The sequence below is a fragment of the Meleagris gallopavo genome, chromosome 30 (assembly GCF_000146605.3).
Source record: "Meleagris gallopavo isolate NT-WF06-2002-E0010 breed Aviagen turkey brand Nicholas breeding stock chromosome 30, Turkey_5.1, whole genome shotgun sequence".
In the NCBI taxonomy this organism is placed as follows: Eukaryota; Metazoa; Chordata; class Aves; order Galliformes; family Phasianidae; genus Meleagris; species Meleagris gallopavo.
Genome location: NC_015040.2, coordinates 1,817,511 through 1,834,822, shown reverse-complemented (window position 1 = coordinate 1,834,822; position 17,312 = coordinate 1,817,511). Strand labels below are relative to the sequence as shown.

The 17,312-nt window shown below is 52.2% G+C and overlaps 1 protein-coding gene across 2 annotated transcripts; it reads left to right on the top strand.

Annotated features, from left to right (window-relative positions):
• The first annotated feature begins 6,313 nt into the window (after nucleotides 1-6,313).
• ACER1 (alkaline ceramidase 1) lies at nucleotides 6,314-15,491 on the top strand. 2 transcript variants are annotated; one of them, XM_003213195.4, is made up of 7 exons: nucleotides 6,314-6,585; nucleotides 6,706-6,809; nucleotides 11,753-11,867; nucleotides 12,196-12,334; nucleotides 13,518-13,655; nucleotides 14,009-14,146; nucleotides 14,892-15,491. In XM_003213195.4, the coding sequence occupies exons 2-7, from the start codon at nucleotides 6,717-6,719 to the stop codon at nucleotides 15,058-15,060; spliced, it is 792 nt and encodes a 263-aa protein (XP_003213243.1). In that variant the 5' UTR covers nucleotides 6,314-6,585; nucleotides 6,706-6,716; the 3' UTR covers nucleotides 15,061-15,491. The 2 variants fall into 2 exon arrangements, with proteins under 2 accessions (XP_003213243.1, XP_019465577.1); XM_019610032.2 differs by lacking the exons at nucleotides 6,314-6,585; nucleotides 6,706-6,809 and having other exon boundaries at nucleotides 11,487-11,867.
• The last annotated feature ends 1,821 nt before the right edge of the window (nucleotides 15,492-17,312 follow it).

Sequence of the window (17,312 nt, the reverse complement as noted above, 5' to 3'; positions counted from 1 at the left end):
GAAACTGCTCGTTGGGAAATAGTCCCATGGGTGCCACAGGGAGAGGTGGGTTGGGCTGCAGATGGGACAGCTCCATCTCCTTGTTCCCATCTCAGTGCCAGGAGATAGGCAAGGACATGGCCTGCAGGCTGGGTTCCCAGGGCTGCCTCCTCCACTGCCACCGTTGTTGTGCAACCCTTCCCTCCTTACAGTGGGTGTGAGCAGGAACCCTCTCACGCGGATGCAGCTCGGGGTGCAGCTGAGCTTTGGAAGTGGCCGTGCACCGGCACCGGCGTGGTCCATCCTTTGTGCCGTGTTCTGCACCGCAGTTGCATCCAGCCCTGCATTAAGGTCACCACAAAGGTCTACAAGAGAGCAGTGCAGTCGTGATGTGAGGATGTTTTATTGTGCAGCTGCTGTGCTCAGACTGCTGCACAGGCACAGGCTGCTTAATGGCTCGCAGAAGGACTCAAGCATTGCTTGTTATCCAGCAAGGCAGAGTTGGAACCACAAAGGATGCTCTCTGCATTTTGTCTGCTTTAGGAAAGAGGAGGATGGCTTGTGCCAGGTGGTGGTTTCAGGTGGATGGGGAGGGATTCAAGCACATGGGATGAAAGGTGCATCTATGCACACAGGTGGAAAAGCAGATGAGGCAGTGGGAATGAGCAGGGTGGGAGAAGAGCTGCAGGAATGGGCCTGGAGGTTTTCCAGGTCTGACCAAGCTGGAGGGCACCAACACAGCCATCAGGCAGCAGGTTTAAAGCAGGTGAAAGGAAGCTCTTCTCGACTCAGCATGTAGTTAAATTGGAGCTAAGTGCTGTAGGGCATGGCCTCAAAAATGGCCTTTAAAAAACTGAGATACACGTGCATAGCATGGCTCTGCTCTGACCTATGAAATATGACGGCCCAGGACCTCCAGCCAAGGAAGTGCTAAGTCACAGACCACCAGAAGATGGGGCAGGATTGTTTCCTGCTTCCTTCCTTTTTACAATCCTTCAGAGAACAGATACTGCCACGGGCAGGACCATGGGATCATGGGACCATAGAATCATGGAATCATTAAGGTTGAAAAAGACCTCTAACGTCACCAAGCCCAAGCCAGCCCATCCCACCATGCCAACTAACCATGTCCTCAAGAGCCACATCCCTACGTTTTTTGAATACTTCCAGGGATGGTGCTCCCACCACTTCCCTGGGCAGAATGTTCCTTCCCTGCTCTGCCTTCTTTGCTGATTACAGAGTTAGAAGGAAGGCACCAACTCCCCATGCTTTACTCTGTTCTTCTCAATGAAGAGCAGTGGATGGGGGTGACCATAGTGATTTCTCCCTTCCTGACACAAAGGCATCACCTCCTTCTTTCTGCCCAGCAGGGAGGGGAGTAAAGGCACCGGGGGGTCTCCCCTCAAGGACTTGGTAGCCTCTGGCTCCCAGGGCTGCTGCCAACACTGCTATTGGGTCTCTCACTAAACTTGCAGAAACCGTCACCATCTCCTCCTGCCAAAGCTTTGCGCCACTCTCAGAAGGGGTTGCAGTGCTGGATAAACCTGGTGCAAAGCACTGCCAGCTTGGATGGAAAGCTGCAGACTCAGCTCAAGTGAGAAGGAGTCTTCTCCTCATCTCTTTCCATTTTTGAGTCTCTTTAGTCAGGAATCTTCCAAGTAGGAAAGGATAGAAGGGTTGGTTAGCAAGGAGCTGCCCTGCCCTGCTCGGTGTGATACTTCCCAGGACTTGAGCAGCCCTCACTGTGTACGTGTCCTGAGTGGGGAGAGCTCTGCTGGAGCTCTACCAGTGCTGCTGAGAATGAGGCGATTTTCTCTCTCCAGAGGCAGATAGCTTGGGCTTTGGAAAGAGAAAAGTCCATGTTCAGCCCCTGCACACGCAGCTGGGTTATGCAAGCCTGAGTCTGCTGCGCGTGTACATGACCATACTGAGAAGTGCATGTGACAGATGACAGTACTGGCAGAACTTCATTTAATTACCACTGTTACTGTTGTTCCTATAAGCAATTAAATGATTTGGTTTTTAAAACAAACCTGTATTTCAAAACAAGCATAGCGGGTTGGGGGGGGGGGGTTGTCAGTTTGGCAAAGGATATTCGGTTGATTGTAAGGCATCCTGCCTGGAGCAGAGATAATAGAGTGCCTGGGTGGTTGCTCAATGATGATGGATTGGTGGGGAATTGCTCCTGGACCCCGTGTGCAGCCCTCTGGGGCCTGACAAGGCTTGTGCTCCGCTCTTCTGAGAGTTGGCTTGCACAAGGGCTGGGGCAGTGATGTTGTAAAGAGCAGGTGGGTCAGCCCTGAGAGCCACACCTCGCGTGGGGTGCCATCCATCTTCGCTGTCACCGTTGCTGCTTTTTGGTTGCCTGGAGCCCTTGAGCTGCGTGGTGGAGAAACACGGATATTTACAGCTCTGCAGATGTGCACAGGAGCAGTGCATGGCTCCCGCTAGGCTGCGCGGCAGCAATGGAGACGGATGCTTTCATTTGGCACTGTAAAGCTCATCCGGCTTTAGCACGTCTCCTGCTGCTGGTTTTATATCTTCCAGACCATGGTTTGCTAAACAGCTTCCAAACCAAGCAGAGGCTGCAATCCCTGCCCTGTGGAGCTGTGAATGTTAGGAATTATCCAACTGCTCATTGTTAGCAAGGCTCCCAAGTCACTTCCCTGTGCCTTTATACCTAGCAGCAAGAATTGCTGCTCCATATCCAGCATGTCCACCTGCCCCGGACCCTCCTGGATGTGGGCAGTGAGATGGACTGGGGCAGTGGGCAGCCAGAATACCTGAGTTCCCCTCTTGGCTCATCCAGTGTGAGAACTGGGATGAGTCCTTCATCTCCATCCACCCCAGGGCTCTGATTCATATATGCTGAGCACACAGCAGTGGGTCTGTGGGATGCCTGTGCACCCTCCTCACCGTCCACCAGCAGTCACAGCCCTACAGTGAGCACATGGAGGCACGTGCCCCTGAGCCACAGCTTCTCCTGATGAATTGCTTAAAGCCTCCCACAGCAGTGCAGATTGAAACCTCCATGTGAGCTGCCCTGATTTAAGCCCCCCTGCTTGGACTGCCAGCTCATGGCTGTCCCACTCTGTGGGGGATGGCAAATCCCAAACCACAAAGCCCAGCATGCTATGTCCTGTGTTAGAAGCAAGGGGGAGAGGAGGCAGGAGCTCTTAGGTGGGAGGTAAGGACCTATGGGGGTTGTCTCCATGCAGCTCTCTTGTAAACTTTGACCCCATGCTCTCCACCTCCAGCCCACCCCACATCCCTGCTGCCCCAGGCAGGAGAATGCAGCCATTAGGAGGAGATGGGACAGAGGATTCAGCAGGAAATCAGCCCCTCTCCCTGTGACCTGAACACTGCTGACTGATGAATCAGGGAAGATGCAGATTCCTGACATCCTCCCATTACTTATTCATCGTGTGGTACAAGATACATCAGTGATGCTCAGCACTTCAATCATGCAAAGGATGCCAGAGCTTTGGGGGTGGGAAAACAAATTATTTTTGAAGGTGGCTGCATGAGGCAGGCATCGTGCATCCAGGTAATGCCTTGCTCTCAAATCCCCTCTCTGCTTCTCTCTCTGCATCTCACTGTGAGCCTATGGTACCTTCAGCACACCGAGTGCCGTGATCCATTCAGAGGCTGTAAGTGCATAAGAAGCAAATTTCACCCCAAGTTTCTCCAACACAGCAGCGAAGACATCCAGGGACAGGAGCAGCCTGCTGGGCTCTGAGCTCCTGCTTTGAGTTGCAGTGTCTGTCCTAGAAAAAAGCTTTGTCTTAGTGGCATGCAACGTGGCTCAACCATGCTGTAAGATAAATGCTGCAGTAATAAACTACAATTGCATTTCAAAATATATGTGGATTTGTGGAGTTCTCGTAAGCCCTGGCATCTCCGGGAAGTTGCATGGCTCAGGTCTCCCTTTTTATAGAGGTATAAGAAGAAATAGTTACACTCACTGAAGTGTTCCAGGGTAAATTCAACCCGGGCAGCCTGGAAATGTCACAGCAAAGCAGGGGTGTGAGCCTGAGTCTCAGGGACTGCATGCACAAGGATAGAGATAGGGATAGGGACTGAAACAGGTATGGGGATGGGGACAGGGACATGGAAGAGGACAGGGATGGGATGGAGACAGGGACAAGGAAAGCGATAGAGACAGAGACACAGGCAGGAACACCTCAGGTCTTGGTCAGACCCTGCCTGGTGATGCTGAACCTGATGCCTCCCCTTCTCCATCAAGACAAGTTGGTCAAATAACGAGCTTTTATCCTTAAGAAAGCAATGTAGTTCGTCTCCCAACACTACATGAAGGGAAATGGTGTTGGTCTTTGGGAAAGGTACAAACACTGCCAGTTTTCATGATACCCTGAATGGGATTGAGGAGGAAAATGTTTGCAAAGCAGTCACACAGAGGTGTCCAATCCAGCCAATTCTTTCACTAAATAACAAAATTTACAGCTAGAAGAACTGTGATTTATCTTTGGTAATACATGGCAGCCATTGGGAGAAAGTTGAAAAGTGGCTTGACTTTAATCTCTGGAAATGAATGCAGTTTGCTGCATGGTTTTTTGGGGGAGTGAAAATGGTTATACCGTTTATTAAGCAGCAATCCAAAGGAGGCTGTGCAGATCTGTTCCTCCCTTAGGAAAACCAGGGCTGGGAGCACAGCGTGTGCGCCTGCGCAGGTAACCTGCCTAGGGGCAGGCGGATGATTTCAGGCTGCATTTCTACCTGCTCTTCCAACCCTTCCAGCTCACGCTTCCCTGCCCTCCCTCTCTGCCCCTGCCCATTTGGGAACACAGATATAAACCCTCCAGCCAATATGTTTCCTGTGGGGGACAGTGAGCTTTGCCTGGAGGGTGCTCATGGCTCTCACCTCATCCCAAAGCTGTCCTTAAAGACGGAGCGAGGCAGTTCACTGCCTGCAACCACAGAAGCTCCAGAAGCTGGGCAAGTTGTTCTCCTGACAATTCACCTCTCCCACAGGTAAGCACTGCTGGGATGAGCAGCAAGCAAGCAGCTGCTGGGTACTGCTTCTCTATTCCTTTCTGCTTCTCCTGTGCATGTCTCCAGCATCCCCTCGCCTCTTCTTGACTCAGCGAGGAGATGGGATTTATCCTCCTGGATCTGCTTCTTTGCTCACTTGGAGATGGGTTTTACCCTCCTGGGTCTACTTCTTTTCCTATGCAACCACTTGTGTTGCTATAAGCACGTGATGCACAACACCAGGGAGCAGCAGCTCGTCCCTGTGGTGCACATGAGCCCATGGAAACCCAACATTGCAGAGTCAGGGCACAGCCCAACCCACCTGCATCTCCTTTCTGCTGCTTTCATTGATGCAGTCTCACCTGCTTGGGGGGAACCAGCCTGGATTAAAGAAAGGATGTAATTAACTTGTAATTGGAAAGGAGCAGTGGAGGTTTATCCACAAGTCAGTTTGCCTGATAGAGGCAGGAGGCTGCAGACAAGCTTGTTTGTGGCCGTGTTGCATTTGCAGGCTTTCTGCCTTTGAACTTCTTGGGAAGAGAGGCAGAGGAAACTGGTTGCTTCCCAGCCTTGCACACCTACGGCCACTGCTGAGCTCAGCAGAGCGTTCCTCAGCTGCTGTAAGCAGAGACCCAGCAGCTTCTCCATAATAACACAACTAACCAAAGTGCGATTTGAAGATAAACTTCCCTTCCTTGTGCTAGACCCAAAGCTGAGAGGGATTTAAAGGGAACGCTGCTTTCCACTCATTTCTTCCTCTGCCTTGGGCATGCTCAGTGCCAAAGAGCCACAGCAGCCTCGGGAGCTCCAGCATCCCCAGCATTCGGCCCCAGGGCCTGAATGGTGTTCCCAAACCTCCGGGTTTGGCACCTGTCTCTGTCAGCCTCCAGAGTAGCTCCAAAGCCTCAAGGATTTGTGAACAAGGAACTTGATCGGAACATTGATTTTTCCAAAGGCTGAGAAATGATGTGCAGATGGACGGTAGGAAAGTCTTCAGCATGGAGAAAAGAAATGAAGAGGAAAGGTTGGATTTTGGTTAGAATCCTGCTCGGAAATGCAATTCCTCCTCCATCAGAGGCCAGGCTGAGGATAAGAGGTGTGAAGCTTGGATGCCTTTCACTGGGCTGACTGCACTCAAAGTGGAATCACTGCCGGCAAAGGGACACAATCCCAGGCCTTTGCTCCATGCCTCAGGACTCTAGGAACACCCTAAGTCTGAACTGGTGCTTGCACTGTGCTCCAGCCCTGGGGTGAATGCTGCAAAACGATGGGAAAGGACGGAGCCAATGAGCAATAAACCCTGCAGAGCTCCACTCCCAAAAGGTAGCGCACAGCCCATGAGGTGTGGGGAAGTCCTCTTGGCAGCAAGATCTGAGTCATAAAGAAAGTGAAGCAAAGGCAGAAGGCAGGGTGACAAGGGCAGGGCTGGGACATGGAGCAGCAGTGACCCCCGAAGAGGGATGTTAGTGCTATGGATGTGACGTGGTGACCATTCCAAGCTCAGAGCTCAAGGATATTTCCTAGGGTGATTTGTAACTTCTGACTGTGGGGAGAGAGCAGGAAATGTCTGCAATGCAATGCGTGCTGGGAAGAGGATGAGTCTTTCATAGCAGGGTAAGGATGCTGTGCAACATGAGCATGCAGGTGTGCAAGGGGCCGGTGGGCAGCACACTTCTCCCCATTCCATTTGTGCACGCAGGTGCATGACTAACCCACTCCTCTCCTTCTGCCCAGGCAACCCAACGATGCCGAGTATATTCTCCTACCAGAGCTCTGAAATTGACTGGTGTGAAGACAACTTTGTGCGCTCGCCGATCATCGCAGAGTACTACAACACAGTGAGTGTGGGGCATCCCGAGGGCAGAGCTGCCTTTGGGATACGGGATGGGATGGGTCAGCCACGTTTGCTCTCCTGCTCTGAGCTTCCTGCTGTTAGAGGGTGTTTAGCTGGGGAGCTGTATGTAAATCCTGGGGGTTTGCTGCCAATAAGCAGAGCTGGGGTCGGGGATTCTCCGGGCACACATGGGGCTGAGTTCCCACTGAGCAAAGTTTGGCAGTGCTCCTTAGCCCAGATTGGTGAGATCCTGTTATACCAGTCCTGCAGCTCGCCTGCCAACTGGGGTAAGTCCCACACAGGGCTCGTATATTCCAGCTAAATGTACAGGAGTGGCAGAACGAGAGACAGCGCTTGCATGAACCACGTCGGGCAGGTTGGGAATCCGGAACTCTGGGCAGAGGAAAGCTGATGTGGGAGTTTCACCTCCTGTGATCCCCTTTGTAATCAGGCTCCTTCCAGCACCAGTCCCGCATGCACTGAGATCCATCTGCAGACACCCGCTGTCTGCGAGTGCGTCCCTCTGCCCCGATGCAATTAGTGCTGGCAGGGGCATGAGGCCATTTACAGCCTTCCAAAGGCCTTGTTTACAACCTTCAGCAATTACCTTTGAACACTGGAAGTTCTTGTTTCTCATGGAAATGTCTCTTCCTTTTTTTTTTTCTTTTTTTTTTTAAGCATTTCCTGCTTTGAATAAATGACCTCTAATAACGATAATACCCTCTCCAGTCACACAGTTCCAATTGACCAGACAGGGTCGTGCAGGAGGGATGCTCGGGCTGTGTGCAGTCCCTTCTCTTTCAGGCACTTAAATAAGGACCTGCTGGTCCTGCTGCCCTCCAGCACCTAGCTCTTGGTCTGTGCTGTCTGCTGGTGCTGTGCCCCTGATAGATGAGTTCAGGGTGCAGAGCAAAGGGGTACAGAAGTCGTTGATGCTCCCAGCAGCATTCCGAATGTCGCTGGAAGTGCCAAATGCCTCTGAGTTTGAGAATCTCATTGGCAAGACTGGAGAGGGGCTTAATTCCAAACAGTTCAGAAAGTCTGAAAGTTGGACTTTTAAAATCAGAATTAATACTGGGAGAAACATTTGCCCAAGCTCTGAGATCAGCGCTCAGGTAGCATTTTCCCAACGTGTCTTTGGAGCGGAAGCCTCCATTTTTACAAGGACTGTGATTTTGCAAGGACTGTTGGAGTGGCTCAGGATCACACCAAGAGGTCTCTCAGGAGCTCAATCACGTCTCTGAGCTCCCAGTGGCACGCTGCCAGACCCCAGCTGCTATGGTCAGGTGCACAACCGTCCTCCTAACGTTCCAAAGTCCTCTGAACCCCATAAAACATTAATTCTTAGATCTCTGCCTTTGCAGCAGAGGAAACCACTCCTGCAGTTTCTGGCTTGGGATATAATTCTTGTTTAGGGAATGGCCAAGATCAAGACTTGCCTTGCTGCCTGCAGCAGGACTGGTGTGTGGACTTCTCTCCAAAACATAGGAGGTAGAAGAGCAAACCCTGAGGAACCACTGCTGTCTGAGCAACTGACAACAGTCCCCAGGGCTGCACTCTGCTCAGAGCAGAACAGGGAATCCAAAGCCAGCAGGAGCATCACCTCCATGGCATCGCCCTCAGTCCATGCAGGCTGGCTCTCAGCCCTGCAGCACTGGGAAACACTCTGCTCAGATCACCATCCCAGGTGTGATTCCAATGTCCTGTGTCTCCCTCTCTTCTCCATTCCTTTGTTCCCCACGTTCAGATATTCAGATCGCTCCCTCCCTGCTCAGGCTTTATGGACCTTGTCTCACTGCCCTGCCTGGAGATAATTATATCAATATTGACTTCAGCACCGCTTTGTCAGAGTTTTAGACTAGCTGGGAACCCAGCCAGCTCCTACCCAATGCTCCTAAAGCAGCAGGGCTTCCTAATGGAGCATCCTTTCTGCATCTTCTTCCCAACGCTGCCCATGGCTCCAGCTGGAAGCTCTGTGTCAGCAGCAACATACTGCTGAGCATCGCTCTGCAGCAGCCGCTCTCACTCTCATCCCTGCCTGGGTTGGATGCTTTTTATTAGGAATAAGCACCAGGGGTATGAGCAGAGAATGTAAACAATATCGTTAAGTCCCTAATAATTAATACATTGTGGCTCATGATTGCACTGCAGTTCAGTGACAAAGTGCTAACTATTTATAGTGACTCAGTGACCCAGAAATTTATTGTCTTCTGGCTGCTTGCAGGAGAACAGTATTGTGCTACATGAGGTTCATCAGTCAACGACCTGTCATTCTACTCCCCCTTTTTTTTTTCCTGCAATAACCGATGAGGATGATGGTAATGACATCCAAATCCTCAGCACTCTCTGGCTAAGCACCAGGAGCTCTCACACTGTCAGATAACCACAGCTCCGTTGATCGGTGGAGATAAGCCTGGCTGCAGGTGTAAATCACCCAGATATGCCCAGATACTCATTCTGGAGCTCAGCAGCCTCATGGCAGTGGGGACACCTCACACTCTCCTCACCCTGCAGTTTGTGTGCAGTTTGCTGCCCCAAACACGGTGTGACACCACGATGCAGGACAGGCAGCCCCAGCTTCTGGTTGTTAGAAACTTGCTCTGCAAGTCCAGAGAGCCTTGGAGGTACTTGCTTTTGTCTTGGGCTCTGCAGGCTCTGCTGTCAGTGAAAGCCAGGTCTTTGGTCTTTAAGGGAGTGAATGCACTGCAGCAACACTTTGAGAAATCTCCTTCCACTGCAGAAAATCATACAATCAGAATTCCAGAATGGTTGAGTTGGAAGGCCATTAAAGGTCATTCTGTCCAGCCCAGGCCATGGGCAGGGCCATCTCACACCAGATCCATCCAGCCTGGCCCTGAGCACCTCCAGGGATGGGGCATCCCTACCTGCTCTGTGGCAGCACGCACCTGGGTTGCCACTGTCTCATTTCTGTGCTCACAGAGCACACCAGCACCTGCTGTCCCAGTCCATCCCAGGAAGCCATTCTCACTCTGCTGTGCATGGAGAAGCGGATGGCCCTGTGCAGGGCTTTCCTTTCCTTTTAGGCTGCACAGTGTATGTTGCATAAGCCCTGGGGCCTCTCCTGTGATCCTCCTAATGCAGCAGGATTACAGGCATGTCACTGATCCCAGCCTCACTTTTCTCCTAGAAAAACAAGCAGGGCTGGGACCTGACAGGTGTTGAAGACCCCAGTTGTGGGTCCCTTTCCATTCAGCCCCAAGCTTTGAGCCCGGCTGCTCTGCAGGGAATCGCTGCAATCTGCTGGCACGGTTCTCCTGATCATCCCTCCCTGCTGATATCTGATCTTGCACTTCTCAGGCTGAATTAATGAAGTGATAATGTTGCTATCATGTAATTAATGGTGCTGTTGCAATGCCCACTGCAGCAGGGATCCGGACCTCCCTGTGTGCAATCTCAGACTCCCGCGTTTCCTCACTTGGACACACATGCTGGCACTTGCAGCACTTGCATACTGCTGTGTCTTCTGCAAGCATTTGCTCTCTCCTTGTGATCCCTGCCTGTTTTCCAAAAGCCTCTTGAACCATTTCACAGGAAAAGAAATGCTTACAATGCAGTTGGTTACTTCAACACATAGTTTGGTTTTGTGATCATTTCCAAACTGTCTGACCTCAAGCGTGCAGTGGAACCAGCACTTCCCTTCTCATTTTGGAACAGAGACAGGCCTGGATATGGCTGTAAGCTCCCACAGAGAACCCATACATTTGCCCTAAGAATTGCTGTTTGGAGGCACATGGACTGGTTTCATGAAAACCACAGTGAAATTCAAGATTGATCTCTGTTTGTTGAAGGGAATTGAGGCCTTCCATTAAACGTGAAGGGTTCTTCCCTCTGCAATGTGAGGGGGTGTGTTTCAGGTGTATGACGACATCCCTGGGATTTGCAGCCCTCTTCCCCTAAACTCACATCCCTCTGTGCCTCAGTGCACCTGATGCACAGTGGGGATGCAGAGGGGTGAGCCTGCAGTTTTGGGGTGACACTCCAGGCTGGGCTCTGGGACAGTGTCTGGCTGGAATATGAGAGGAGAATTGTCAGGGCGAGATAAAAGCTGTGCTGGTGACTGGCCAAATAATAGCATGGCAGATGGCTGTGCTTGGCTCTTCCAGACCCCACTGCACTGCCTGGCAGGTGGAACATTCCACCAGATCCTAACCTTTCATGCGCAAGAGAGATTTTCCTTGGGGACACTGAGCTTCCATTTATTGTGTTTGCACACCAGGTGACAATATCTCACTTCCAGAGGTGAGGGTTGCTTCAAACTCTCTTCCTCCCTTGCTGCAGGGTGGAAAGGGCCTGATCCAGCAGCCAGGTGCAGGCTTAGAGCACTCCCTGCTCCTTCCCAGCTCCCATGTTCTGCCCATCAGCATCTGCTGCTTCTCGAAATGCTGGCATTGTCAGCAGGTTGAATCCCCACGCATTTTACTCCACCCCAGCTGCACCAAAGCCTGGCAATGCAGCAACTGTGCAGAGCTGGAAAACAGGGATGAATTATTTTGCTGCATTCATTCATAAAGCATGTTCAGATAACTTTTATGACTTCATTTGATGACTGGTGTCCAAAGTACCTCCCTCCCTAGGGCAGGTGGCTTTGCATGTGACACCACAGGATGTCACCTCAGTCCGGCCCCACCTATGGGTGTCCTGCAGGTCCTGCTGCTGTTCATTGCACCTGGTTTACAGAGGCATACCTGAGCTAGCTGTCCTCACAGAGAGCACAGCCCAGCTGCTGTCACATAACAGCCATCCTTCCAGCCCCAGCCTCACACCTCAACAAACTCTGCCTTTCTCCAGTACCGAGAGCAGTGCCTCCACACAATGCTTTTCTCCAAAGATCAGCATCCTCTCCACATGGGGACATACCGAGCCATAAGGTGGGATGGGACCTGCCCAAGATCATGCAGCAAACTGACTGTGCCTCTTGTTTTGCAGGTCAGCAATGTATGCTTCTTCATCCTTTCGGCTGCCTTGCTCCACCTGAACCGGCAGTACTGCCAGCAGCGCACCGTGCCCATGTACTTCATCTCTGGCCTTCTCCTCTGTGTAGGTGGGTGCCAATTTCATGAGATCAGGCTGCAGAGCATTCATTCATGCTACCTTTAGCTTTGGAGACGGGTTTGTAGTGGCCAAAGCAAGGGGCAAGCTGGGGTGAGGAACTGGACAGCCATGTACGTGTGAAGCTGCAGCTCGTGGCTCCTGCTGGCTCTGGGTACAGAGCTTCATGTAAAGCCCTGGGTCTTCTATTCATGCCAAGGTCCATGTCCTGCCCTTCAGGAATGATGTTTCTCTAAGAAATGTCTTAAGTACTTCCCAGTCCAGATAGGCTTCTCTTGGGACAGAGCTGCACTGACACAGGCTGTCTTCACTCCCTGCAGGTGTCTTCTCCATGTACTTCCACATGACCCTGAGTTACGTGGGACAACTCTTGGATGAGCTCTCCATCCTCTGGACACTGGCTGTGGCATATTCCTTTTGGTACCCAAGGGCTCACTTCCCCAGGTGCATCAAAAGCAGGTATGGCTCAGTGGGAAATGAGTTTCCAGGCTGCAAGGGATGGGAAACTGCTGTTGATATGTGACCCTACAAGCAAGCTCTCAGCATTTTGCTCTTTGGCCAGACCCCGCACTACTCACTTCTGGATCCTTACAGAGGGGCACAAAACCCCTGGAAAGGGCTGTCCAGAGCTCCTGTTGCCTGGAGCTACCTGCCCTCACAAAGCTGTACAGGAAGCTTTGCATGAAGGATTTCAAAAAGAAGAGATTTGGGCACGTTTTTTTTCTTGGTGTGATTGGATGGGGATAGCTGTGCTAGGAACATGGGGACTACTCCAGCTTGTGCACATCTTTGAAGGGACTGGAAGTCCTGCCAGCCTTTAGGGGAAGCAGAGAACCATCTGGGGCAGTGCAGGACCTGGGCACTTCACACATACTAGGAAATTACATATTCCTGAGCACTGACATTGAATTACCCATGCTGTCAAACTCTGGTAGCATCCCCTGCCATTCTCAGAGGGGATGGGGTTTCCCATAGGCCAAACTAGTCCAAGATAACATCCCGTGTTGCAAGGGATGTTTGCAGCAGGATGGATGGAGAGATTGAGATCAACAACAGGAGCTCAGCAGAGTTTTGTAAAGAAGATGCTCCCGTCCTGGCAGGCTTGCTGGAGCCCTTAACACAGCTCGCTCCCATCCCGCTCCTCCCATGCCACGGAGGAGGTCACCGGGAGTTCACTGTGGAGACATGGCTGGGGGAGGCAGCGAGAGGGGAAGGGACTTGGGAAGAGATTTGCATGTGAAAGGCCTCTCCGAGCCCTATTGTTGCTCAGTCAGCCCGAATCCGCGCTGCTGAAGGCCCTGCCCCCGCTGCTGGGACGGCAGCTCTGCAGCCCTTCCCTCCGCACAGCTCCATGCCTGGCTCTGGCATCGCCATGGCAGTGCACGAGTCATCCTCGGCTCTGTCCTGGACCGACCAGGGGACTTAGCAAAGCAATTTCTCGGGCAGTTCTTGAGAAACATAAAATACATCCCGGCTTTCTTGCCAGGACTTCTGCAGAGCCTGAGGACAGTTATATGCAAACAGGTTGGAGGTGCTGGAGGGTGGCTTCCTCTCTCAGGCAACAACCAGCACCATCCTTTACCTGCTGCACTGTGAACCCTGGAGGCACTGACAATCACTCGCAATTCTGTCATCCCCTTAGGAAGCAATTCTACTGGTTGGGTGGTGTCACCACTGTGATCACCACCTTGATGTCCTTCATCAAACCATCCATCAATGCCTATGCGCTCAACTGCATCGCCTTCCACCTGCTGTACCTGACCTGGCGCGAGCTGAAAAAGTAAGGAGGACATTGAGAAGTTCATCTCTGCCATCTCTGCAGCTCTTTCTCCTTTGTGCAGGATTTGGGAACCAGTGTGGGGTTGAGGGGAACCCACCGGGATCTGGGGAAAAAGACAAAGGTGTGTTAGCATCTTGCAGCATCACTCTCACCCGCTGAAGGTCAGAAATTCCTCTTGCAGAGCCACACTTCTCCAGTTCTTGTGGTCTGATGAATATTCTTGAGCAGAAACCCGCCAAGTTTTGCCCTGTTGCATTAGCAGACAGGAACCTGCTGGTCCTTTTTCAAACTCACTTTACTTTCATCCTTCCAACACAGCTCCCTTCTCCCTCTCCTCTCACTGTATTTTCCAGGTGCAATGACCAACGTGTTCACCGGATGGCCAAAGTCATGGTGGTGTGGTGGGTGCTGGCCATCACCAGCTGGTTAAGTGACAGGTGGCTTTGCTGGCTCTGCCAGGCGATCAACTTCCCTTATTTCCACAGCTTCTGGTAAGTCACCAGCAGAGAGAGAGGAAGCCTGGCTTAAATGTTTCAGAGCTGAAGCGCCACAGAGGAGGAGGGAGGGCAGTAGGGATGTGGTACTCAAACAGGGAGCAGCTGCATCTGTGCCCTACCCCTCTCCCACTTTGCTCTGTCACTATCAATGCTGCTCCTCATCCTGGCCCCAGCCCAAGGATTCATCCTAATCACTGCTTAATATCCCTTACCTCCTCCACACCAACAAATGTGAAATTGTTCTAAAACCACTCCAGGTAAGCCGCTTCCTTTCAAGGCATTACATCTGCTCCCAGGAAGCCATACAAAGTGCAGTGCCCTTTACTTTGACAACCAAATTGAAAGACAGTGATTTGCTTTAGGAAGACATTTCAGTCCCTCACCAAACATTGTTGTAAGAGCCACACAACGTGTGCTTTCAGATTCATCCTCACAAGTAACTGGGATGACCAATTCAGATACCCAGACCTTCTTTGCTAAGCCAGGCAGAGTGAACTGGGTGGTTTGGGGTTTAAGTCTCCTGTGTCACCCCAATTGCCCCAAACCCAGCTCTCAGAGCTCTTCTGGGATTTCTTTGTAGGCACAAACCCTGCAGGATCTTGTATACATTGCAGGGTTGGGACATTTGCCTGCCATTGCCATGCCCTCAGCGTGACAACTTCAGCCACACAAGACACAAGGTGCAGGAGGGCTGGTAGTGTTACCCCTCTCCCACACATCTTTTTTGCTTCCTTGACAGGCACGTGCTGATAGCTGTGTCCCTCCTCTACTGCTTCCCACTGGTCATGTACTTTGACGTCACCTACGAGATGCCAGCATTCAAGCCAAAACTGGGATATTGGCCCAGCGACTCCTGGCCCATCGTGGTGCCTTACATTGCCTTGGAGGAGCCTCACAAGCAGTGCTAGAGCCAGCTGTGTCCTTCAGGCATGGGGTGTGTGATGCACACATGTGCATCTGCACGGGGAGCACCTCAGCTGTGTGCCTGCTCCCTGGACAAGGGCGATGTGGCTGGCGGATGGGGCAGGGAACAGCTGAGGCCTTGTGGTGCTGGGCGTGAAGGAGGGTGGGAGCCCACAGTCTTAGGAGACTGCCCAGGCCAACGCTGGGGAGATGAAGGTCTCCTCCTCCAGCTGATACTGAGAAGGAGAGGGAACAGTGCTGCTTCTGTGTCCTCTGCATTAGTCAGGTTGTGGCACCTTTCGCTGACAAGGGCACAGCTGGAAAGACAGAAACCAAACTGGTGACAGATGGGTTTGTTGGGGCTACTCTAATTATTATTATTAATTTTATTTATTCATGTATATGATCTTGCTCAGGAGAGTTGTGCATTAAAGCTATGGACACTCACTCGCTCTTTTCTTTCCCCTGACTGCACCATATCCCCCATTATCTGTCAGCCACCTAGGGTGGCCAAAGCTCCTTATGGCCTGGGAAGAGAAATCCTCCCAGCTGACAGCCCAAGAGAGGTTCTGTTCTACCCCTTCTTGGTCCCTGTGGCCCTTGTCCCTCTCCAGCTCTGTCAGTTCCCAGAGTGTAACTTGTAGAGTCACCTGGAGCACTGAAAGTGCCGGCTGATGGCAGAGCTGGAACATGAGATAAACATGTCAGAATCTTTGCAAGGACAAAGCAAGAGAAGATGTGAAGCTCCAGAGAACGACCACTGCTGTGAGAGATGCTCTCCAGTTCTCTCCATAGCACAGCAGTGAAGAAGCTGCTTCTGCTGTGGATGTGCTCTGAGCCCTGCTGCATCAGTGATGTGGAGCCTGGGGCCTGGCACAGCCACTGGTAGGACGAGATGTAATCGCCTTAAACTGCACCAGTGGAGGTTGAGGTTGTCTATTAGGAACAATTTGTTCTGAGAAAAAGTGGTCAGACATTGGAACAGGCAGCCCAGGGAAGTGGTTGGGTCACTGTCCCTGGAGGTGTTTGAGAGCTGTGGACAGGTGGCAGTGAGGATATGGTTAGTGGGCATGGTGGGATGGGTTGGGGTTGGACTGGGTGATCTTGGAGGTTTTTTCCAACCCGAATGATTCTACGATTCTCTGGGGGCACCAAGAGGCCAGCAGAGCAGCAGGAGTTGGCTCCCTGAAATACAGCCTCAGCAAGGTGATGTCCCTCCAGGGAACCAGAGGGGATTGAGGACACTGTCAGTAAAGCAAACAGCAGAAACTCTTTGGGGCTCATCCTGAGCAAGAAGTCAGCACACAGCTCCACCACCGTCGCGTTGTGGGTCCTCTGCAATGGTCCCCGGAGCCACTAGATGGCAAGTTTGGCTCATGAACCCTGGGTAATATTTTACCTGCATCACGCCTGGGTCGAACCCCCAAGCCTGGTCCGTGTCCCCCAGCACTGCACAAGGCCAACTCCATGCCAGCAGAGCCACCATGCATGGCACGAGATGGGGACACCAGCGGCCAGGCTTTTGTCTGCCTTCACCCGTCTCTTCCATCCTCTTCTTTGTCTCTCTGCATGCCATCACTCCTGCCTCTCCCCGTCACCTCGTTTCACTCCCCCTCCTCATTTCTCTCCCCCTCTCCCTCACCCCTATCCCCAGCCCATCACATTCTTCTGCAGCCTATTAATAACTTCTGGGCAATTGCACCGGGTCCCTGCTGGGCCCGGCCCCTCGCCCGCCGCTGTCCCGCGCAGCCACTGAGCGCGACGGCAGCAAGTTCAAAAGTGCAGAGGGGTTTTCACGGCCCCGCTCCCCGTCAGGGGGTGGAGGAGGCCGCTGGCAAAGAAAGGCCGCGTTGCCAGGGAGCCTGGCACAGGAAAAGGGGGTCACCGTCACCTCCGAGGGGACCGAGGGAGATGGACGGGAGCCAGCAGCTTTTTGGGATGGGGATGCTAGGAGCCACGCAGGGACGGAGGCTGTGATATGGAAGAGGGCGAATGGATCGCCACAGGTCTGAGAGATGATGAGGAGAAATCCCACAGCAAAATCCCCCGTGCCCTATGGTAATAAGGGAGGTGTCCCAGGCGCCTCGAGAACAATGTTGCTGCAGTTGAGTGACTGTAACAGGCCCTGATGACAGCCGGGGCCGCGTTAAAAATGCCTATTCAAGCAGATCAAGACATTGAGAGGCCTCGTGGGGATCTGAAACCCTCAGGGATTTCTGGATGAAGCCAGAAGCTGAATCCCCAGCCCTGGGAACCT

Coding starts and splice junctions, on each gene's coding strand:
- ACER1 (XM_019610032.2), top strand. CDS start 11,639: ATGCTTTTCTCCAAAGATCAGCATCCTCTCCACATGGGGACATACCGA. Junction 11,868..12,195: donor TGGCCTTCTCCTCTGTGTAG/GTGGGTGCCAAT, acceptor CACTCCCTGCAG/GTGTCTTCTCCATGTACTTC. Junction 14,147..14,891: donor CCTTATTTCCACAGCTTCTG/GTAAGTCACCAG, acceptor CTTCCTTGACAG/GCACGTGCTGATAGCTGTGT.